General features: G+C 40.8%; 3 protein-coding genes across 4 annotated transcripts; all 3 read right to left on the reverse strand.

Annotated features, from left to right (window-relative positions):
• Positions 1-1306: 1306 nt before the first annotated feature.
• Positions 1307-23739, reverse strand: LOC110049559 (uncharacterized). Of its 2 annotated transcripts, none has more exons than XM_089286968.1 (7): positions 23422-23739; positions 6690-9275; positions 6116-6262; positions 5312-5354; positions 3766-4533; positions 3075-3272; positions 1307-2425 (listed from the first exon to the last, which is right to left on the reverse strand). In XM_089286968.1, exons 1-7 carry the CDS (start codon positions 23660-23662, stop codon positions 2236-2238), a joined length of 4173 nt encoding a protein of 1390 aa, XP_089143094.1. In that variant the 5' UTR covers positions 23663-23739; the 3' UTR covers positions 1307-2235. The 2 variants fall into 2 exon arrangements, with proteins under 2 accessions (XP_089143094.1, XP_020611022.2); XM_020755363.2 differs by lacking the exon at positions 23422-23739 and adding an exon at positions 13545-13961.
• LOC149114439 (uncharacterized) lies at positions 19321-20688 on the reverse strand. Its single transcript, XM_089287353.1, has 2 exons — positions 20684-20688; positions 19321-20540 (listed from the first exon to the last, which is right to left on the reverse strand). The coding sequence occupies exons 1-2, from the start codon at positions 20686-20688 to the stop codon at positions 19967-19969; spliced, it is 579 nt and encodes a 192-aa protein (XP_089143479.1). The 3' UTR covers positions 19321-19966.
• LOC149114440 (THAP domain-containing protein 1-like) lies at positions 20559-22773 on the reverse strand. The gene is made up of 3 exons (XM_089286969.1): positions 22502-22773; positions 22205-22424; positions 20559-22111 (listed from the first exon to the last, which is right to left on the reverse strand). The coding sequence occupies exons 1-3, from the start codon at positions 22652-22654 to the stop codon at positions 21945-21947; spliced, it is 540 nt and encodes a 179-aa protein (XP_089143095.1). The 5' UTR covers positions 22655-22773; the 3' UTR covers positions 20559-21944.
• Positions 23740-24345: the final 606 nt, after the last annotated feature.

Below are 24345 nucleotides of genomic sequence, written 5' to 3' on the forward strand. Positions count from 1 at the left end.
TGGCAAATTTTGTTGTTCCTCTTCGAAATAGCGATGATTATAGCAGGACTGGCTCTAGTCATCGCGATGCTTGGAACTGGAGATATAGAATCGAAATCCTTTTAAACTTGGAAAATATTATTCCAAGTTGTAGGTGTGGAGCAATTTCACTTCATCACTCCTTCACTTCTTGTCAGAGATTTCGAACCCGGCGGGGAACTTCCATATGAAAAGGTCCGGAATGCTCGTCGAAAAATTTGAATTAAACCCCTAAAGGAGACGAATCTAAGAGTTGTTCGAGCTTTGTTTAACCCGTAAAAGATACCACTTAAAACGGAATAGGCTTGATTAGCATCCACTGTTCTGGAAGGAAGCCTGCTCTAGATGACCGGACTCGAGAGACCGGCGAAAATCGAGCCTAAAAACGGAAATAAGAGCGTTTTTCAATTGTTATCTCTTCGAGTGCACTCTAAAAAATACTTTGACAGCTTAAGACTGTGGTCAAGATGCTTTGACGTTTGCCTGGTTATGAACACCCTAATGAGACCAAAATCCTTGATTTACGCCCCTAAGGGAGACAACGAGCATGTAACCGTCCTTTAAATATGGGAGTATCCCCCAGAGAACTTCCTCATGAGTGAGTTGTGCTCGTGATCACACTGGAAGGAAAGAAGCAAAATACGCCAAACCAAACAAAAGTGAAGGGTATGGGAGACTTTTTGCAGGAAACCAGGGGAGAAACTATGAGGCGAGACAAAACGAAAGTAAGAAAACACTTGATAGGGTGCAACTTAAATAATTCAGACGACTTCTCATTTATTACACGACCAGAAAAAAATCACGAAAGCGCCAGTATTAATTGGCACTTAGAGCAAATTAACAATTAGCGATCAATTTGCCTGCTCTCATCGAGTCCCTATGAAATTGTTTTGGTCATAAAATAATGCTTCAATCAGAGAGGAATTAATTAAAGGAGCTCAGTCACGGTTTGCACATTTTGAAAAGTTTAGCCTAAATTTTTCAAAGTCGTCGTTTGCAATCCATGTCAATCTTCGCCATCCTTGACCATCCTTGTTCCTTTATGGTTTATTATCTTTTTGATGTTTTTCTATCTTAGTAAACTATTACTTTCAGGTTTCCTTCCGTTTAAAGGAGATTTTGTACGTGGCCAAAAAAATACAAAACACCGTGACTGAGTTCCTTTAACATTCGCTAGAATGTAGCCAAAGAGCTGCAAACAATGTCTGATCAAGTTCTTTCACGACTGCGAAGAATATTTCTCGTTAATTGTTTTAACTGCCGTTCACAAGGAAATGTTAAAACTGTACAACTCTTTATATCATTTATTTCCTTTTACACTTTACTATCAGCTTATTATAGCTCATTCTTAAATGAAATCTATATTATTGTTTTTTTACAGAATAAACTTATAGTTTCTAAATTTTCTCTTTGTAATACATTTTAAAAGTTTGTCGAATATGGTAAACTACGGTATGTTATCACAGGATATCTGTTTTGTGTGGATAACGTTGTTTCATTCGTAATGACAGATATCCCCTGATATACTGTTTACCATGTTTGCAAGAGAGGCTAGCACATGACTATGCATGGATTTCTCGACACAAAATTGTTTAAATTTGAGTTTACAGTAAAGATCGCACAAAACATCATATATTTCCACCCCTCTTTTGATAGTGTAGACCTATTTTCATACAATTTTTGAGACATCGTAGACTATAAAAATGTTCCTAATTCTTAAACGCTGTAAAACTAAAATAAGTTTGTTTTTGAGCACAAACGATCGCACGTCTATCTCTCTGTTGTTTATATATGAAGAAGTATTTTATATTGACAGCGAAAAATCGCTTTACTTTTGTTTGTTTTCGTAAAACTCGCTGACACAAATTGCATCCCAACATGAGGTACCTAGTCCACCTTTATTATTTCCCTACTCTCACTGTCCCTTTCATTTCTGAGATGGAAATATCAGTTCTCCTTATTGACTTCAATATATCTCTTGAAATGTTACTATGGAGAATCTGATCTCATATCAAGCCAAAGTCCTCTGTTAAATTTTTCTTTAAAATTTACATCAGATATAAGTCAAATTTTCGGAAAAGGAGGGTTACGACTTTTCATTATCACAATCATGTTACAACAATTAAATCGTTCTTTCCTTTCCCTTTGAACATTTTTTTTTTTCAAAAATCCCTGTGATTCAGTTAATTTATTCCTGACCATTTAGTAGTGTTATTACTAAAGTGTAAAATCTAAGTTCCAGCCCTCTTTTAAAGCATCTAGTGATGATTGAATAGTATCATCAAGCCATCCGCCGAAACTATAAAATGCTCTGTCCACCAAGAATATGTCTTGTCCGGGAAGAGGTCTCTTGGCCCATTGTCGAATGGTGGATAAGGAGAAGTCGGCCCCTGGCTTTTGCAGAAACCTACGTCATTTAATAAGAAGTTGTTACATTCTTGCTATATGCACCAAGAGAGTCCAGAACTTAGTGGGGCGTTGGGATGTACTCAGAGACAAGCCAAACGGGTTAGAACTTTACACAATTCCTCCTTGACGGTTTCATGTAATTTGTGCTTATAAATGAAACTGATACAATTTGTCATATGCTTTCTGTCAAACCCAAAAATGAACTTGATAACTTGCATTAAAAGTGTAGTGACATAAACGGTTAATTGATAAATCAATCAGTTGTCTGAGGTGAAGTAAACAAACATGACTGCGCTTCACGTGACGCCTCACGCGAGACCTTTACGTGTAAACTATGAAATGCACTATAAAAGGCCCTTTGCACGACCCCGTCACATGTTACAAAATCAGCCATGCAGGGACGCAAGTTAAACAGCTGCAATTCCAAAACGAGGCAACTCGCACCAGTCCAGCTCGACGTTCTTTTGTTTTGGAAGTCCCGCTGTGTAACTTGCGTTCCAGCATGCCTGACTTTGCACCACGTGACCGGGTCGTGCTAAGGGCCTATTACTATCTTTGTGGTCGGCTTCAGACGTGGAAAATTTAAGTGGCCATCTAGGTTGCGCGAAAGTGAGATTATAGAAGGCTCTTGCTCAGATTTCACTTACCAGAACCCTTCGTCCCAATACTTGTACTTAGTCTCCAAAGGATCTGGCACATCTCTTTGAAACTTGTACCTCAGAGCTCGCTTCAGTTCTTTGTCGACTTCTTTGGCAGATATCTGCAGGATTTTCCCCCACTTGTCACTGCATCCTCCGTTATTGGCTATCGTATGCAGCACAGCTCTTCCATTAGGACCAACACCACTACAACAGTAACACACACAGTCCATAATAGTAAGGAAAAAGCGATACTGAGTACTGGTACCCCCCTAGAGTTTTTGGTTGGGTGATGGTATCAAACGTCACACGGACCACCAACTCCTGCTCTTATTTCGGACCAATATACGCCATCAGCACACTGTTTAGTTACTCTACTTTTTCTCTTTTTCGCTTAAAGAGTCAAAGAAGGTAGTATGTTTTTGTAATGTCCTTATAAACGATGATTGCGGCTGAACATGGCAAAATCTATCGTGCAAAACTCCGCTTAGAAAGCACACCCTTTGGTTTCTGGGAGCTTGGCCGCATAACTGGATCATATAGTGTAGTTCTGGCCTTCCCACGAGTCTCATGTAGCTCGTAACAGCCTAAACATCTTTTATCACTTCTACCCAAATAAAGAAAATACTTATTAAAAAGTTAAACACTAATAATCAGATTCCTAATAATTATAGAATTTTAACACTGAAAGAGCTCTTACCTGTCAGGCATGGCAGTTCCCAGACAGTTACTACTGGATATAAACATGTCCAAAGGTTGCAGGGTGTTTTTCTTTTCAGCAGCGATTGAGTCATTCCACCACGCTCTTTCATACACCGCTGCTCCATGGAACGCCGGCACGCTTACGATGGAGTTAAAGATGTCATGACCTGTGATGCTTTGCATGAAGTCACCTTTTATCTTCTTCAGAGCTGTCGGTCCAGAGGTGATGACAGTCTTGTTGGCTTTCACAGTTAATTTCGTAGTTTGAAGAACAAACGTATCCATTTCTTTATCAATAGAGGTTACTGTCTCTTTGAGGTAGATTTTTCCACCGCTATTTTCTATTTTTTCTTTGAGGTTTGTGATAAACTCGGACATGCCTGTTTTCGGCCTAAAACTCTTGCCTGCAGATATGACAAAGTCCTTTTTCTTGAGATATTTTCTATAACTGAGTGGGTTTATGGCTTGCATGTAGTCGCCTAAAAAGCCATACTTTTCTTTCATCAGCTTTGCTCCCTCGGGTGAAAGTTCGTAAGACAAGAAAGTTTCCGCTGTAGAGAACTGCGTGTGATTTCTAACGTCATCATAGATGAACCGAGCAGTTTGCTCAAGTGTTCTATTATTCATCGGAAAACGATCCTTTAAAGTTGGAAAGGCCTTTGATTTCAGAGAATCAAAACTGTCTGCATACATACCGCGAGCTTCAACACGATGCGTTTTAGGGACCCAAGGATCAATCCGCATAGAAAGACGGCTAGCGAGGGAACTAAAAGTGAGAATGAAATGGAAATTGAATAACTTTATTTTACTGTCGATACTAAAATAGAAAACGTAAAAATCTGAATGCTCTAATAAAAAACTAAAACTGCTTAAAATGCTAAAATATCCATAAGATATAGGTATATACAGGATAAAATACCAAATAAAAACTGGAACAAGATGACACGATAGAAACTTACATTAAGAATTACATAAATTACAATTGGGGCAGCAATTATCAATCAGTTAAGTATCTAAGTGAGTACTAAGAATGTCTTTCTTAAAGATAAAAGTGTTGGTAAACTTCTAATTAATGCCCTTGGGTACAATATTCCATAACTTAGGTCCAGTGTTTGTGATAGTGTGCTTACCATCTACTACGGCATTAAAGCTAAGAGGGGTAAAGTCTGTATACGACCCAAGTGGCCTATCAGGCCGGAGCTTAACCCTGTTTCTGTAGTATGAAGCGACTAGGAATACTCTACTCCCCCCTGGATAGGATGCTAGTCCATCGCAAGGTTACCCCAGCATTAAATTCACCCATACCCTTATATGCCTGTGGGTGGAGAGAGCCACTGTGAGAGTAAAGTGTCGTAACCAAGAACACAACACAATATCCAGGTCATCCCGCCTCACACACTCAGTATTAAATCTGAAGATAACAAAGTCTTTGTTACAGCTATCAAGCCTTTTCCATAGTCAGTCAATTAACAGTCATCGACTTTTCGTCCCATGTAATATGTGTCAACATAAATTAAACGAAGTACGAAAGCAGGGACACTTACATTTCGTTAGAGTTGTTGGTGTTGATGCTCCACTCTCCAAGTCCTGAAAAACAATGTGTAAGACGGAAGCTTGAGGGGGAAGTCCCTATAATACTTAACGTATGCACATCAAAGAAAACATTTTTCTTTTCCTATAATAGTGACGTACTGTAGCCTCCCCCAGGTTTTCAGTTATTAGGGGAACAAGGGGATAGAACGACCAGCGAAAAACACAAAAGGTATTTTCAGACTAGTGGCTCTTGTGTCAACTCCCCAGTCAAACGTGGTAGCAATTTCAGATAATGTCCGCTACATCCACGACTTCAAAAGAAGAACGCACTATATTAGTTACCGATATATTTTTCTCCAACTTGTACCACCTCTAGGTAGTTGTAGAAGAAAAAATGCTCTTTTGGGTTTCCCTACAGTTTAAACTGCTAACGGCTGACCGAGTGAGAGAGCTAGTGGATGTCAGCACAATGCTCTGTGGAAGCCACGTGGCCTAGTGGTTATGGCGCTGGATTTGTAATCCGGATTTCCCAGGTTCAAATCCTCCTTCCTGCCACTGGAGGGATTTGTGTCTGGTGGTCTCAGATTCAATTCCTCCACGCTTTGTAAATAGCCAACTGGTCAGCCTCCCGCCAGTTGGGATTTTTAACAAGTTTCTGTTTAATTTATTCAGTGTCCACAATAAGTACAGCAGTGCTAGAACCCTCCGACACTTAAATAAAGTGATATATTTTATTTTTATTTTTATGACTTTTACCGTCCCAAAATATAGTTATAACAAATGTAAATTTATTAAGAACTGTTTGACTGACTTACCTACTGCAACGTCTGGCGCTTGTGTAAAGTTGAAATCAAAGATTTTTCCTCCAAGACGATTTTCTCTCTCAAATACACACACGTTTGTTTCGTTTGTTTTGTTTTTCGACTCAAGAAGTGCATAAGCCATCAGTAGACCGCCTAACCCTAAGAAACAGAGATTGCGTTTAAAGCAAAGTTTATCAGGGAACAGGTTCATAATTTTTTTAAGGATTTGAGACAAAATTTGTCGCGAGTTTTGGCAAGGCCAAACAAATCTTGTGGACCTAGTACGTACGGACCTTATAGTCGTCATTTTTTAAAGAAATATAACAAAAAAAAATCGTGTTTTTAAAATTTTGGCCGTTGTCAGACTCATCGTGGTCATCATAAGGATCTTATCAAAAAATATGTAGTCGGTTGCCTAATCGGAAAGTTCTTAGACGTCGGCTTTATATCTTCGGCGCTCGAAATTGGTCAGCTGGTGGACTTTGTACCAATGCAAAAGTCCGGACTTGCCAGCAATTACACAATAATAAAAGTCTTTAAATCACTACACATGGCTTCTTGTCATCAAAATTGAAACAATTCTTACCTCCTCCAACTATCGCTACACTGCACTCCAAGGAAGGTGCGACGGTCGGAGGTTGCTGTGTGGTTGCTGGTGCGGTGGTTGAAGATGCTTCAGTGGTTGAAGGTGGTATAGTAGTGGCATTTGTCGTGGTTTGACCAGTTGTCTGTGGAGTGGTAGCGGGAGTTGTAGAGTTTGCCGTGGTTGAGGGCGGTTTTGTAGTTGTAGATGCTTCAGTGGTTGAAGGTGGTTTAGTAGTAGCATTTGTCGTGGTTTGACCAGTTGTCTGTGGAGTGGTAGCAAGAGTTGTAGATTCTGCAGTGGTTGAGGGAGGCTTTGTCGTTGTTGACGCTGCGGTGGTTGAAGGTAGTTTGGTCGTAAGACCTGCCGTGCTCTGACTAGTTGTCTTTGGAGTGGTAGCAGCAGTTGTAGAGTTTGCAGTGGTCGAGGGAGCCTGTGTGGTTGATGGTGCGGTAGTAGTTGGCGCTTTCGTGGTTGAAGGTGGTCTAGTAGTAGCATTTGTCGTGGTTTGACCAGTTGTCTGTGGAGTGGTAGTAGCAGTTGTAGAGTTTGCAGTGGTTCGTGGAGCCTGTGTGGTTGATGGTGCGGTAGTAGTTGGCGCTTTCGTGGTTGAAGGTGGTTTAGTAGTAGCATTTGTCGTGGTTTGGCCAGTTGTCTGTGGAGTGGTAGCAGGAGTCGTAGATTCTACAGTGGTTGAGGGTGGCTTTGTGGTTGTTGACGCTGCTGTGGTTGAAGGTAATTTGGTCGTAAGACCTGCCGTGCTTTGACCAGTTGTTTTTGGAGTGGTAGCAGCAGTTGTAGAGTTTGCCGTGGTTGAGGGCGGTTTTGTAGTTGTAGATGCTTCAGTGGTTGAAGGTGGTTTAGTAGTAGCATTTGTCGTGGTTTGACCAGTTGTCTGTGGAGTGGTAGCAGCAGTTGTAGAGTTTGCAGTGGTCGAGGGAGCCTGTGTCGTTGCTGGTGCGGTAGTAGTTGGCGCTTTCGTGGTTGAAGGTGGTATAGTAGTAGCATTTGTCGTGGTTTGACCAGTTGTCTGTGGAGTAGTAGCAGGAGTTGTAGGTTTTGAAGTTGTCGACGGTGGCTTCGTAGTTGTAGGTTTTGAAGTGGTCGACGGTTGCTTCGTAGTTGTAGTTTGTGCAGTTGTTGACGGTTGCTTCGTAGTTGTAGCTTCTGCAGTTGTTGACGGTTGCTTCGTAGTTGTAGGTTCTGCAGTGGTTGAGGGTTGCTTCGTAGTTGTAGCTTGTGTAGTTGTTGAGGGTTGCTTCGTAGTTGTAGCTTGTGCAGTTGTTGAGGGTTGCTTCGTAGTTGTAGGTTCTGCAGTGGTTGAGGGTTGCTTCGTAGTTGTAGCTTGTGCAGTTGTTGACGGTTGCTTCGTAGTTGTAGGTTCTGCAGTGGTCGACGGTTGCTTCGTAGTTGTAGCTTGTGTAGTTGTTGAGGGTTGCTTTGTAGTTGTAGCTTCTGCAGTTGTTGAGGGTTGCTTCGTAGTTGTAGCTTGTGCAGTTGTTGACGGTTGCTTCGTAGTTGTAGGTTCTGCAGTGGTTGAGGGTTGCTTCGTAGTTGTAGCTTGTGCAGTGGTTGAGGGTTGCTTCGTAGTTGTAGGTTCTGCAGTGGTTGAGGGTTGCTTCGTAGTTGTAGCTTGTGCAGTGGTTGAGGGTTGCTTCGTAGTTGTAGCTTGTGCAGTTGTTGACGGTTGTTTCGTAGTTGTAGCTTGTGCAGTTGTTGACGGTTGCTTCGTAGTTGTAGGTTCTGCAGTGGTTGAGGGTTGCTTCGTAGTTGTAGCTTGTGCAGTTGTTGACGGTTGCTTCGTAGTTGTAGGTTCTGCAGTTGTTGAGGGTTGCTTCGTAGTTGTAGCCTGTGCAGTGGTTGAGGGTTGCTTCGTAGTTGTAGGTTCTGCAGTGGTTGAGGGTTGCTTCGTAGTTGTAGCTTGTGCAGTTGTTGACGGTGGCTTCGTAGTTGTAGCTCGTGCAGTTGTTGACGGTTGCTTCGTAGTTGTAGGTTCTGCAGTGGTTGACGGTTGCTTCGTAGTGGTAGCTTTTGCAGTGGTTGAGGGTTGCTTCGTAGTTGTAGCTTTTGCAGTGGTTGAGGGTTGCTTCGTAGTTGTAGCTTGTGCAGTTGTTGACGGTGGCTTGGTAGTTGTAGGTTCTGCAGTTGTTGAGGGTTGCTTCGTAGTTGTAGGTTCTGCAGTTGTTGAGGGTTGCTTCGTAGTTGTAGGTTTTGCAGTGGTTGAGGGTTGCTTCGTAGTTGTAGGTTTTGCAGTTGTTGAGGGTTGCTTCGTAGTTGTAGGTTTTGAAGTTGTCGACGGTGGCTTCGTAGTTGTAGGTTTTGAAGTTGTCGACGGTGGCTTCGTAGTTATAGGTTTTGAAGTTGTCGACGGTGGCTTCGTAGTTGTAGGTTCTGCAGTGGTTGTAGGTTGTTGAGTGGAAGGACCTGTCGTGGGTTGGCCAGTTGTCTCCTGAATTGTCTGTTTAGTGGTACCAAGAGTTGTTTGTTGCTCAGTTGGTTTGCCTGGTGTTGTTTCTTTACCAGGAGAAGTGGTTTCCTCTTTTCTTGTTGTTATACCCTCAGTAATTGGTTTTCTCGTGTTCTCAATAGCTGGTGGAATAAACAGAAGCTCCTCCTTAATCCCCATATAGGTCAGTTGAACATTCGGTCAGTTGAACATAAGTCTTATTCCTAAGATTATCATTGCCAAGTTATCTTTGGACATGGTGTCCAGTCGTCCTGCAGATAATAGGGAGCTTAAGTAACGACGACGACGACGACGCCTATTAAAAATTGAATTTATATTTTACAAGCGAAATTCACGATTGTCTAGATCTGTTCAGTACGCCAATGGCTCTAAAAAAAGTGCTTAAGGTAAATATGCAACGACGGCGTTCAATTCCAAATGGAAATACAAAAAATTAGCCGCCGTCGTCCACGTTCCGTAGAGGACGCAGAACTTAGTCATTTCAAGTTGTTGTTTTGCAGAGGACGGCAAGTTAATGCTCAAAGATTTATAACGCACGTGCATAGTCATTGTTCTGCTCTTTAACCTTTTGCCTGGTGACGTTCTCTTTGCAGCCGTCGTCGTCGTGGTTTGCTTAAGGACGTTCGCGCGAAAATGTTCCAACATTGATTTTTTTCTGAGACTTTTACCACTGTAAGATGATGAGTTAGCTATGTCAGAAATGTAGAATAACGGGGGATCACCGACTTCGTTTTGGAGAGAACATACCCGGAAGAACACCCTAAATCTCAAAAAATCGGGCGCCGCTAGCGAATAAGGCCACAGTGTCTGTAAACCCAAAAATATTGCAATTAGATCTTTGAAGTGAATTGTTCTCTGCCAAATTTTGTTCAAGTGGACCTATTAAGTGAATTTAGTCAACTGGTGAGGTTCCTTAAAGAACAAGTTCGCATTTAGCGACCATAATTTCACGCGCCTTGCAGCCGCAAGATGGCAGGATTCGATGTCCCGTGGACAGAAATCTTGAATTTTTTTAACTTCCCACATTGAGTTTTTGTTCATTTTTGGACAATGTGGAGATAATTGTAAATAAAATCTGTTTCTAGAAAGAAACGTACGGGTCACCGAACGTCCAAGATCGTTAAATCCAGGCAAAGCTATAGCAATGGCCATCTGCCCCGTCACTGTTCATTTTATTACTTAGCGCGCGCGCTCTTATGCATGACGTGGCGTGTGAATTTGCGTGCGCAGTAAGGATGCGCAGAAACAATTATTACGAACGTCCTCAAGGAAGGAAGATTTTCATTTTTGAACAAAACATATCAATGTTTGTAAACATGTAAATATACATAGCATCGGCTTGAAAATCTCGATTTGCTGTTTTGACCAGAATCCTTTGTGGTAAATCTCTCAATATTTCTAGGCGGAATCCTTTGCATTATAGTACCGCAGAAAAAGCGTAGGCAATGGTAACTGCTGCGGAGCGAGCGGAGAGCCGGCACAAGCAGCAACATAATCTGAACATGTAAGAGAACTACAGAAGAAACCTAGGAATAATCTCGATTCCCAACTTCTCCGACCCCTTAACAGAATGCACTGCTTAAGCTACCGGAATGCTCTGCGAACGAACAGTAGCATTTGGAGCCTCGTAGGTTGTGACAGATTTTAACAGCTTACTTTGATCTCGCTGGTGTTAGGAGAGTGTATTGGTTAATTTTTTGTTTTTTTTTTTAATTTACCTTACGCGCTGAAGTCAAACCCTACGACCGTTATGAGAATCTTGGCGGTATTACGCTTATTCTGATCTCGTGATCTCACTGGTGCTGGGGAATCGAAGTAACATTTTTTTTTTGCAATTTTTTGGTCTTATAAGTTAGCGGTGACCCAATAATCACATCCCAGACCATGATGGAAAATTACATTTGTCCAAGAGCCAGTTGAACTGAAGTGTAACTCGCCACCAGTGTAACTACCTACCAATCCACTTCTGATGAACGATTATTTCATTGCAAAACGATGTGTTGGCCCCGTGTTATTTGGGACCTCATTATACAAGTGTCAGCATACACTCTTTCCTTTTTTTTTTTTTTATAAGAATGCATTTTAAAAAGATATCGAGGCTGAAATCTGCAAAATTTCAAGAATATTCAAATTAAGAAAAAACCCAAGGCTGAGATTGTGAAAAAAAATTGAAAGTTTGTGTTGGAAATTTGTAAATACAATACAATTATATGTTTTTAACCAAACCGTATAAAATTCGTCCTTTTTCTAAACGGCAAACTAGCCAAAAAGCAACAGGAATAGCACTAGGTCGTGCATTTGTTGCCGTAGTAACATTTCTGCAAGAAGTCATGTGCGTGCTATCTGGCTTTAATGCCTTCAGGCTGACTCCAAAACTACTTTAACACCATCCACACACCAACTATATTCGAAAACAGAAATGTAATACGCTATAATCTAAGAATATTAGCAAAAATATTTTCAGCCTAAAATCGGCAGGAAAATAAGAATATTCAGACTCGGCCAGAAAAACAATATTCTCATTAAAGAAAAGAGTGTGATACACCAAATTCCCGGCACCAAATGTACCGCAGCATTCACTGCCATTATTGGATATCCTAGTTTATTATCGGACACGAGTGTTTTACTAGAAAATACACCACTCGTAAAATTCGTACGAGACCGAAGTTTCATATTTTCCATATCTTCACTAGTGAGGATGTTGATGACGTCATTTCCCGCCTTCTTGACGATTGTTTGGGCAAACAGTCAGTTTGTTTATATAATAAAAATTAAATAACATGGTGGCATGAAGATATGACTTTTATTTTCTCGTGTTAAATACAATATGTTACTCTCTCGCGGCGTTAGTTCATAAAATATTGTGTTTATCCCTCGAAAGTAAAATTCATACCTTCGCGCCGTCGTGCAGTATCTTCTATGTATGGTAATGGTATTATAGTGCCGCAAAAAATACATCGGTACTTGTAATTTTAATCTATAGGAACTACATTGATTTCGTTTGTTCAGTTCATCGCCAAAATATGTGTAGTACAAGCTGCCGCCATAGAAAGTGCACCCTTTGGGTGCTCAGTTCATATTCACATAGCTGCCTACTCCTGTTTCATAATCATTTCTGCCACCTTTGGACGAACTCTTCCAGTTTTGCAATGCAGCGCAAACATCCAGAGGTCACGCGATCGCAACCACAGATCGTGCGGTCTGACATTCTACCTTAGCCGCTGCGGATTTTAAACTTTACTGCAGGAATAAAACGTGCTATAATAATAGAAAACGGAAAACGGTACGTGCAATAGAAATACGAAAGAAATAATCGCATTAAAAGTCTTTAAAAGCCAAGGATTCTTTGATACAAAAGGGTTGAAAAGCTCTCAATAGCTGTGTTTACATAGTTGAAAACTAGCCACAGATGTAAATAAACTTCATGTTGTGGCTAAACATTGAAGCATTCCTTCACGATAAAATCAAACACGAATACATTGTTTCCAACCTTAAAGGTTATTTTTGAAAACATCCCACCTTGTACCTCACAGACTTGAGACAATCACGTAAAAAGTTTAAATGTTCCCAATAACAGGTGTACACTGTTGGGCGATTATTTTCAGTCAGCTTTTTGTTACAGATATAAAATATTGCTTTCGTGTGAGGTTAAAATGGTTTGGAAACAATTGTGCTTGGTTCTTATCGCACTAGGGAGCTGTCAGTTTATAGTTCAATTTCCCTCAGACATTTTTTTGTGACGCATTCGGTTTAGATAAAAATCAAACACGAAATCTTTATATCCTCACCAGAACTGAGTGCATTTAACTTAAAATGCGCGAATTGCCTTTATTGACTGCCATTTATTTGTTTTACTTGGATAGAAGGTTACACAACAGTACAATTTCCACTAATTTCTTCGCGATCTCTACTAAAGATTTTGATAAAAGGTTGAAAGGTGCTAGAAACAAGCGCAGAACATATTATAAAACGCAGAAAGCTCTGTTTTGCGACACGCAAAGCAAGAAATTGGCGTCTTACCCAAAATTTATGTTGTGCAAACTCGTTTCATAATCCTAAGGAAGTTTCCTATAATTTTTTTTCCTTTCCCGCCTACAATCCGTATATGTTGTTATATAATTCCTTCAGGTATGTCACTTTAACAGCAGTTCAAAATATCTGCTTATATTCAAATCCAAACGGAACTCTTAGTATGTCAGTTGAATTAATATCTTTTCTTAACCCGGCGAGTAAAAAATAGTCTCTGGTGAATTGAACTGTTCACCTTAAGTAAACTACTTCTCTCTTTTTCGTTGTTATTCATTCATCATTCTATTGGCTGTTTGTGCGCGATACTGATGCACCTCATAAACGAAATATACGGCATTTACTATTTATGTATACTACTTTACCTACGCCTCCTGGAGAGTCTGTACCGCTTGTTAACTCCCTCCTTCCAGGTCCATACCTCATTAATAGAAGCACTATTATAGCAAAGATGACCAATAGTATGAAAAGGACCAGCAAAACTTTCCACAAACGAAAAGAACAACATTTCCTGTACAAGAAGTTACACCGACAGCGACATCTCCATTTTGAATAATGTTGTTGGTTCGTTAAGTCGTATCCCTCGCTAACTGTTAATGTTGTTGTACTGTCGAATTGAGGCATGCTGGTGTGTTTTTAGTTTGGACGCGAAATCACGAAATAAACTTTGCTCTCCGGCAAACACTTATAGCCCTGAGTAATGTAGCGCAGGAATTCGCGCGAAATCTGACTCTCTCGTGAGCATGACCCTATATCGTTTCAAATCGGCCGCTTTCCACGCCTTGATAAATAAATACAATAAAAATATAAATTGACTTTATGGATAAACACAATCACTGGTGTCCTAGTAACATTGTGGTCCTCTTAAATAAGCAAACAAATGACGGAATATTGCGTCATTTGAAAGGAAACACTACACTCTTAGCCTTCCGGCTTTTGATAGTATATCTATTTCCCCCATTTACTGCACTATAAGTACATGTTTTTTCTTTACAACGATTTCATAGTGTTATACATGAGACCGGGCTCAAAATTTAGAAGTACGTAACTTCAAATTCGCCTCCTAATCTGGATATCTGTGAAGGATACATGACCTACGGATTAAAAACTCTGTTCAGTGGCATCAAAATTGTCACACTCTGCAGACGTTCCATTTTCCAAATTGAGTGACTCAAAGCCACCTTGGTTTATTTCGTAATAATTTTTTTGTGTGGAGTAATCTTGTTTTGCCTGGATGTTGTCTTTCATACTTTATTCCCAGCTAAGTCCTCCTGATATCATTCATATACCCGTAAGCAGAACTTTCTTCAGTCCATTTTTGTCGGTGCACAAGTAACGCCGTCACTAGAGCATTGCTATAAATTTTCGCTTTGTTTATTGTATCTATGTTTTGTCACACTTTCTTTGAATCAAATTTTTAGGCTGAAAAGCATCGGAGACATGCTAAAAATTATGGATTTCTTTGTTACTCTCAGCTGGAGGCTGTTACCATAGCCACATACCATCCCACACTTTCTTCTGCAGTTCTGGTTTCCTATCCGCTAAAAAATGTTTGTTTACGCCATCGCGTTCTGCGTTATGTGAACGCACGTAATGACCTGGGCGTCAGCTCATATAACAGGTTAATCCAGATAAAAACTGAATGGAGTCAACTTCAGTTTATCTCATTGTGTGTTAAATATCTCTTCAAAGAAGACAGCTTCAGTTATAAATTCTTTGTTTACGTCTTTGTTGCCAGTCGACGTCGAAACATTCAGTTGAAGGTCACGTCGCCCAGCTAAATTCGCACATTCTTTTTTAGCAAAACAAAAGTAAAAGACTCTCCACTTGTTAAGCCTTTTAGCAAGTGCAGAGTTCTTTTATATAAATAAACCATAGATTGCCATGCAAAACTGGCTTATCTACACTTATATTTTACTTTGTGGTTTGACCAGGTCCGAAATTTGTTTTCCTTTCTCGCAGCCATTTTATTTTTCCTCAAAAATATGCCAGCACGCGTTGGAATGTATACAAAGGAAGTTGAGTAGCCGTAATCCTTATGTCACACGCACAGACCTCAGCTATGTTCTTTAGCCCGTGTCAGAGCATAGTATATAGGTATGTAATCGTGGATGGCTTATTTCCTTTCAAGTAATCAGGAACTTGCTAATGAAAAGAGCTTACTGCTAGGATGTGTAGGAATCTAAGCTTAAGAAATCGTGGAGCGCTCATGTAGTCATGTTATGCTTTTACCACATTAAGCGGCCACCTATTAAGCTACCACCCCTATTTAGCAGCTCTTTATCAAAGTTCCGAAATTATTGTCAGTATAATACTGTAAATAAAACCCATGTTGAAAGGCCAGCTCTATTAGCGGCTGCGGCTGGCTTTTTGTCGTCTCGATAATAGTTATCTATTGTCCTTGCCTCTGAAAGCGGCCACCCAAAATTTAATACACGCAGCTTGGCTTTGTTTCGGAAAAGTCGATGACAGATAAAAGTCTGAAATAGAATGTGACGTTTGAAAAAAACATTCAAACACACGTTTATCATGATTATTGTCTTGACGTGATTCCATGTTCACTAACGGTCACTAAGCAATTAACCCGATGTTAAAATATAGTATTATAGAGATAGCATTGTCGAGACGAGTGTATTAGGAAAAGAGTTATAGGCCGGCTTTATTATGTGCAACAGTGGTCATAAGCCTGCAAGCATTGTTTGTATTTGAACAAATTGACGCTTGTACTAACTTAGCCTCATGCTCGGGGGGGGGGGGCACTCCCTTATATGGGCTATATAGGTATGTGCGGCCCGAAAGGGTATGGTTTTTCAGCCGTTTTGGTCATAACTAGGGTATCGATTTTGGCCGTTCGGGTTATAAATAGGGTATGGCCGGGTTTTAGCACTCTAGTTTGAATTGGGTATGTTTCTTAGAAGAAGCTACTTTTTCATCATTATCAATAAGACCATCAACAAAAGCCCTTCATAACTTATTTTTGGAGCAACTGTGTCAGCCGCAACGATCATAAATAGGCTATCGAAATTTTGTTCAGGTCATAAATAGGGTAGCAAAAAGCGCAGATTTTGGTAATAAATAGGGTAAGGGTTTTGCGAAGTGGGACGCACATCCCCGGCCAAATTTTCTGGAAGTACTCCCCCCCCCCCCCCCCCCGGGGCCTCATGCTAATTCTTGACGAACCCCTATTAAACTTAAATGAGATTAGCCTGCGTACAGAGGTTTACTTTCCTTTTCATTTTCCAGGCGAGGAGATCGAGCAAGCGAGCGAGTAAACGAGCGCGCCTGGGGTGAGGAAAAACTGGGGAGAAGTGGGAAGGGGTGAGCGAGAAGGCGGTGCTAAAGAACGCTTGTTACGCAGTCTATAATAGTATGCGAGCCCAGACTCCTAGCAGAGATATTCAAGTAGTTTCGAGCTAAGTTCAGTCAGTTGCATTGAAGCCTTAAATCACTACACAGCTCAAAAGCCTAAGTCTGGCTCCTTGACTAAGCCAGTTTATCTTCAGTACCTTGTGGCTTTCAACCATTTAAACTCGTGAATACAAGCTACAGTGGTTAGTAGAGGTCGCTTGGTCACTCGATTGGTCGATAATTTTTCCCAAATCGTGGCCTGACATGATCATTTTTTTGATACATTATCTGCGAGTAAACAACAACATAAGCTGTTTATCGACATAAAAAGCTGATCCTAAAGTTTAAATCGTGGTACCGTTAGTGCTTGTAATTTGTTTCCAAACTTAACATGTTCACAAACTGAAACAATGTACAAATCTAATACTACACGACGAAAACTATACATCCTTTGTCTCATTACTCGTCCACAAAACAGGAGGGGGGACGCTTATTTTAAATTTTGGCCGAGAGGAGGGGCACTTATTCGAGGAGTGGGGGACGCTAATTCGAGGATTTACGGTAAGACGATATATCGAACTTGGCCTATTCTAAAATAGTGCCAATTAAAATATCGAATGTTCATACGTGAACGCGAAATTATGAGCGAGTTGTAGCAGTTAGTTGGGGAAATATTCACTCGCTCGGTTTGTCGGTAGGGTACGTGAACAAAATGATTGCCTCTCCGCTACTGACACTGCTGAGAATATGAACTGATCTTTCGCGTTTGGAGTCGAAAAAGTACTCCAACCTTTAAGACTGTTTGGTATAAACAACTGAGATGGGTGTACAGTTCGATTCATCAATGACTTTGACAGCTTTTAACAAGCGTTGCTAAACCTCATGGGCGTGGCCGGTTTCACATAAGAAAGTTCTAAGCGTTTCAACTTTTCACTGTGTCCAGGACTGTGTCTTGACTCTGTCCTATTTTCTTATATGATCACGTTACTTTAATGGCTTGAACAGTCCTATTTTGCAATTAATTGCCTGATTTCAAGCCGAAAAGGACTAGGTACGAGTCTGTAAATTATGGGATTAGCAACTATTGATCCATATAGTCAGAAAGAGCACACCGAGATTCACAAAATTCCCACGTTTAGTGTTAATCAGGCTAGTTTTGACTGAGATACAGCCATTTAACAACGCCAAAATTACGCAGAAATATTTGGTCATCCGGACACAGAGTCCGGATGGCCTTACATTTTCAGGGTAAATTTTGATGTTTTCAAATGGTTGTATCTTGCTTACTATATATTGGGTCTATTTGCACCGAATTTGGGGATTTTATAAAGCTTGGTGTGCACTTTGGGAGCGAGGAGCAGTTCATATATGAATTATTTCATATAAACTTCACATCATTTCACTCCTCACGGGAAGATATGAACTCAACTAATTGACCTCGCTCCCAATGTGTGGCTTCATAGTTCAGTTGGTAGAGCATCGCACCGGTATCGCGGAGGTCACGGGTTCGAATCCCGTTGAAGCCCTGATTTTTTCAGGCTTCTTCTTTCCAATTGCTTAAATTGGAAAATTAACTGCGCTGATCATTCTTCACTTTCGTAGATCACTATAGCTGCTAATCCCATAATTTGTAGACTCGTACCTAGTCCTTTTCGGCTTGAAATCAGGGAATGCCTGTAAATAATTGCAAAGCCTTTAAAGGAAAAAAAACAGTTTCACCATCGGGGCTATAACCTGTGACTCGGAACCATAATTCAGTCCGCGCGATGTTTTAAAGCGTTAAGTTAATACTAGGTAGAGATATAATTAGAAATCGTTATTTGAAGGGTCTTTCAGTTAAAATTCTACTAAAACAACTAGATTATTCGCTCTGGATTTCTACGAGGTGATGTTGATTTTGGCCTTCGGCTTCATCAACCATCGCCTGATGGAGATCTGGACGTGGTTATGTTTGGCCAATGAAAAACACTGGATCCAGATTACCTCGCGCCTAAGCAGTTTGGAAGGTTTGGATGATTTTGCTTGTGCTTGTGTTTGCGTCGAATTTCGTTTTCACTTGAGTCATCCCTATTGCTTGCATTTGTGCCTGCGCTTTTGCTTGCGTCGCTGGTGAAATCCAGGCTTTAGCGGTAATATTCATGGTAAAATTTATTACTAAATTTACGCTTATTATAAAATCATCAATAGTGATAAAAGTCCGGGAACTCGTCAAAGAAATAACGGAGAGTACAAAATAATCGAGAAGAATCAAAAAAGTGCAAAATTTTATCTGAAGCTTGCATTCGGGGACAGCGTAACGCGATCTGTGCTTTCCAATTGTTTGTTTTGTTTGCATTAGTTTTGCCATTTATAAATATACTTACAAAATATCAATCTATAAGGCAAGGAAACCAAGGGAAGCCGATAGGGCTTTTTTGAAGGACTGCCTGCTTAACAAAAGAATAAAAATGCTAAAAAATAGTAAAAGGTATGTACAATTTCATTTTACAAGAACTTTGTTACTTTCTTGCACTTTAGGGACGAATAAATAAAATGCCAGCGAGAGTTGTTTTTGTGCTATAAAAATTCGAGCAACTTCCGAAGCGAGTCGATTTCACTTCTGATCAGTTCTAGATACGTGGCCCGAGGGGGTGGTGGGGGGGGGGGGGGGGGGGAAGGCGTTGTAGTTAAGAAAGTCTTTTACGGGGAGACTCCGCCCCGAGCTCCAACCCCTTACTCTTATGTATACCACTTTTACAAAAAACTACATATTACTTAGAAACTCAACTTAGCTAGAGAAAGCGACACAAGATATAGATTTGTGAACTTTATTCCGCGATTTTGACACTATTTATCGTTCGAAAGTCGCACGTCTAAATTCCATACAAACTCTTACATTTTCGAGGTGTCATTAATATGCAAATATTTTGCTTACGTCACCGGGCTGTCCGAGATTCAGGCAGTTCATAAACGATGCAAAAGGTGATGCAAAGACAAACTGTTGGCGTCGTGTTTAAAGTGTGCATGTGAAGGATGAAGCAATTCACTGAGATGGGTACCGGGGTACGATGACCTTCCTCTCGAGCGCGTAGTGAGCGGACGCGAGTAGTGTTCGTCACACCGGTATAAAAGAAACAAAATACACCGCAGTAAATGAAGGTGAAGCTTGCGGCCATGGGAGAATTTTTGCGAGGAAACAAGGAAACATTCCAAATAAAATGACAGGAAAGGTAAGTAAACAATCAGCTTATAACGTTTCAGAATTAAATTCTCGCTGACCTGAACAACGACATTCGAAACGGCAAGAATAATTAAGCGTGTTTTAATTTCAAATGCGCAGCGAAGGCTTAAAAAATTCAAGATTGTTTGTTTTCGAGTTTTTGTATTTTGCAACTTAAATCCGATCATTTTAGTAAACGTCATGTGGTCATGTGGTTGTAGCTTTTGCAGTTGTTGAGGGTTACTTAGTAGTTGCAGCTTTTGCAGTTGTTGAGGGTGGCTTCGTAGTTGCAGCTTTTGCAGTTGTTGAGGGTGGCTTCGTAGTTGTAGGTTTTGCAGTTGTTGAGGGTAGCTTCGTAGTTATAGGTTTTGCAGTTGTTGAGGGTTGCTTCGTAGTTGTAGCTTTTGCTGCTGCTGAGGGTTGCTTCGTATTTGTAGCTTTTGCAGTGGTTGAGGGTAGCTTCGTAGTTGTAGCTTTTGCTTTTGCTGAGGGTGACTTTGTATTTATAGCTTTTGCAGTGGTTGCCGTTATCTTCGTAGTTGTAGTTTTAACAGTGGTTGACTGTGGCCTCTTAGTTGTAGGTTTTGCAGTAGTTGACGGTGGCTTTGTAGTTTCTGGTGCTTTTGTGGTTGAAGGGAGTTTTGTCGTCGGGCCTGCCGTGGTTTCACTAGCTGTCTTTGGAGTTGTAGGTTCTGCAGTGGTTGTAGGTTGTTGAGTGGAAGGACCTGTCGTGGGTCGGCCAGTTGTCTCCTGAATTGTCTGTTTAGTGGTACCGAGAGTTGTTTGTTGCTCAGCTGGTTTGCTGGTGTTGTTTCTTTAGCGGGAGAAGTGGTTTCCTCTTTATTTTTTGTCGTTCCCTCAGTAGTTGGTTTCTTCGTGTTCTCAATAGCTGGTGAAATAAGACAAGCTCCTCCTTAATCCCCATATAGGTTTTATTCCTGAAGTAATCATTCTCACGACATTTTTGGACATGGTTTTTAGTTCTCCGGCGGATAATTTTAGCACGTGCGTTTAGCGCTACCAACTGTTTTGAGTCGCTCAGTTAGTTTGACTGACGTTGCTTTTTTACCAGAAGCAGTACTTTTGTCTTTAGTTGTTACTGTTGTTGTTATTGTAGCCTTAGCACTTGCCGGTATTTTTTTGTGTTCTCGCCTCCTGGAAGAGTAAACAGGAAGCTCCTCGATATAAATGCGATATTTCTTAGGTGCTCGATTTCCGTGGCTCTCTCGAGTCCGGTCTACGTTTCTCTCTTTCACAAACAACGGCTTGCCTACTAGGAGTCCAACTAGATAGTTAAGCAAGTAAATAAGATCCTAAATTTAAACACGATGAGGATAAAAGTATTACATGCTTGAAAAAGCATTACATGCTCAGGCACAAGGTAAGTTTCTGGCAAGGGGATGTGAGCGGTCAGTAGCTCCGGGTCACTATCGTGAAAAACTGCCCCGCGTAATCAGCCAATCAAATTCTAGGACTCATCCGCTGGGATGCTTGAATAAAAATAAATGAAGCGTGTTGTTTCATTCTTGAGTCATCATGTTTGGTGCTCTTCAGTTTATTTCTTGGTTTTCCCTGCATTCATCCCCTATGCATGAGACTCGCCTGGATAACTTTTGTATCCACGCCACACCTTGACAATATACTTCAAAACCTTTTGATTAATAATGCCGTTTTTTCGCCTTCGGCCTCATCAGCCATCACCTCATAGAAATCTCAAGCTCATAACCTAATTGCTCAGTAGATTCCATGCTGCCGTGCATCTCTTTGTAGCCTGATAGACCACAGATAACGTCCAAAACCGGTAAGAACAAAAACGATGCACATGAGACGTTAGGCGAGTGTGTCACTGAAGTTCTTACCACATTTTGATGCCCTCTTCGATCTATTACTGAACAGACCGACGACAACACGGCAACTATCAGTAATTATATATCAAGCGATAATTGACCGAGTAAAAGTAAATTTAATAGAAAAGCAAATAAACAGTCGAATAAATGCCATTTAGTTTTGTTTTTACCGGCAGTCCACTTTTTACAAATCCACAAATCCATCCAATCCAAACAAATCCATGTTTTACAAATCAATGGGATTTCACTTTCGCTTCCATTCGCCTTAATCACAGTCCGCCATGTTGGATACAACGTCACCATTTTTCGCATGAAAGCGAGGCCACGCGTGTCGAAACATCATGGCTGAGTCAGCGAGTACTTTGATTTCTTCAGAGTTTTGGTACTGCAATCTGGTGGACATACCGACAACAATATTTACCTGTGACAGTGACAGTGTATATTGGCTCGGGGAAGTCTACAACAGCAGGAGAGGATGACAGTTCCGGTTGGACCTCCATAGGACTTTCCTCACCAGAAGCTTGGCCGAAAGTTGATGCTATGGATTAAAATGAAAAACATAAAAATACTTCTGATTATTTTACGATTTTAACCAAGGAATGTTTAAAGAGATACCGACAACAATATTTACCTGTCACAGAGACAGGGGACGATGGCACGCTTACATCAAACAATCGCACTCGTGCACGCGGTGGTTCTCGCTTTGTCGGAGATTTTCTTTTCCTGGGTGAGCTTGACCAGCAAAAAATACTCGGAACTGCATGCTTCTCCAGAACACGCTTCCCTGTTAAAGTTGTCTGAAAATCCGCTTCCTTAAAGTGTACAGAACATACTCTTGTGCTGTTTGTTATCTGTAGATGTACCAGATCATAATAATTAATGTAAATACATGTGCGCGACAATGACACCGATAACCTAACCAACTTACCTGGACACTTTTGCCCACGTCTCGCCGTATTTTGACAACCCACTGCTTTCGAATGGCTTCATCACTGGGAAATTGGTGAAAGGTATGATTTGGAATATTTTTAGCGCGATTATTTTTACATTGCGGCACGCAACAGTGATCTCCGCTGGGCATGATTGCAGATGATCGCCTTGTCTCCTCGATCGCCGGAAGTTGACTTTACACGCGTGGCCTCGCATTGGTGTCAAAAGTACATGACGTCAATCCAAGATGGCTGCTGTGCGATAAAGGCGAATTCAACAGCATGTTAGTCTCTTCCGCAGCCGTTTTTTTAGGATGTCACGCAACGCTCCCCCAAAGAAAGAGTTGGGGGAGAGTTGCGTGACATCCCAAAAAACGGCTGCGGAAGAGACTAACAGTATGTCTGATGTAATGATAGGACCAATCGAAAATATTCAGTTGATCATGATCGATTATATCGATAGGTATCGATAGGGTTTTTACAAGCGAAAACATTTCCTGTCATCGAAATTTCCTTGCGGAAATAGTTACGAGAAGAAGACTTCAAGTGAATTTTAATGCATAGAGTACATGTTTTTCACCCTATTTATATCGAAAACAAACAGTTTGTTGATGTTATTTCTCTGTTCTAACCGCGATAAATAAATGACTTCACCTCAAGAGTCGTATTTAGAATGTTTGTTGAAACTGCAATAAATACATTGCCAGTTTTCAAAGAATGCAGACCAAGTACAGTGAACAAAATTCTCTAAGCTGCTGGACCTTTCTAGCTAGTACTAGTTAGTAATTGTCCGTGTTTTGGTAAATCGTGATTGCAGCTACTAAATCGACGTTCTGTGGGTGACAGCTAGCTGAACTCGCGAAAGAAGTACATCTGTACTCGACATACACCGGCTCCTAAATAAGTGAAATCTATTTACCTTCGTGAGAACGCGAAACTGTATCCTTTCCAGTACGGAACATCGCTAGGCCCAGTCCTGCAAAAATGATCGCAATTACGAGGAGGACCAGCAAAATTTGCCAAACACGGAAAGAGCATGTTCTACGGAAACAATCACAGCAGTTGCATCTTTTTTTTAAAATATGTTCCGGTTTCTTCACATCGCATCCTTCGCAAATTGTTAGAGTTGTGGCGCTGTCGAAAGTCCGCACGTTGTCCATTTCACTCAGCTTGAGGCAAACGAGAAACAAACTCCACTGAAAACTAGCCAGCAAAATCTGTCTCGATCAAGTCACCCACGAGATTTATATTGACGGCCTAAGCCACACCTTAAGGACATTTCGACATTACGTAAGCGGAAATGCAACACAGCGACGCAAAAAGTTCAAGCTCTCGAAAGTTACCGTGGTGATGTCTCGTTGTACATTTATTCAAATCTTAAATGTTCACCGTTGTATAATATTTTTTTAAGAGATGTTGCTTTCCATGACCGATCGACCAGTCGATAATAGTATGCGAGCCCAGACTCTAAGCAGAGATATTCAAGTAATTTCGAGCTAAGTTCAGTCAGTTGCATGCAAGTCTTAATTCAGTACACAGCTCAAAAGCCTAAGTCTCTCCTTGATTAAGCCAGTTTACCTTCAGTACCTTGTGGCTTTCAACCATTTAAACTCGTGAATACAAGCTACAGTGGTTAGTAGAGATCGCTTGGTCACTCGGTTGGTCGATAATTTTTCCCAAATCGTGGCCTGACATGGTTATCTTTTTAATACATTATCTGCGAGTAAACAACAACATAAGCTGTTTATCGACATAAAAGGCTAATCCTAAAGTTTAAATCGTGGTATTGTTAGTATTTGTAATTTGTTTCCAAACTTAACGTGTTCACAAACTGAAACAATGT

This window comes from Orbicella faveolata, unplaced genomic scaffold, assembly GCF_042242905.1.
Source record: "Orbicella faveolata isolate gen_17 unplaced genomic scaffold, um_ofav_v1 contig_14, whole genome shotgun sequence".
NCBI classification, from domain to species: Eukaryota; Metazoa; Cnidaria; class Anthozoa; order Scleractinia; family Merulinidae; genus Orbicella; species Orbicella faveolata.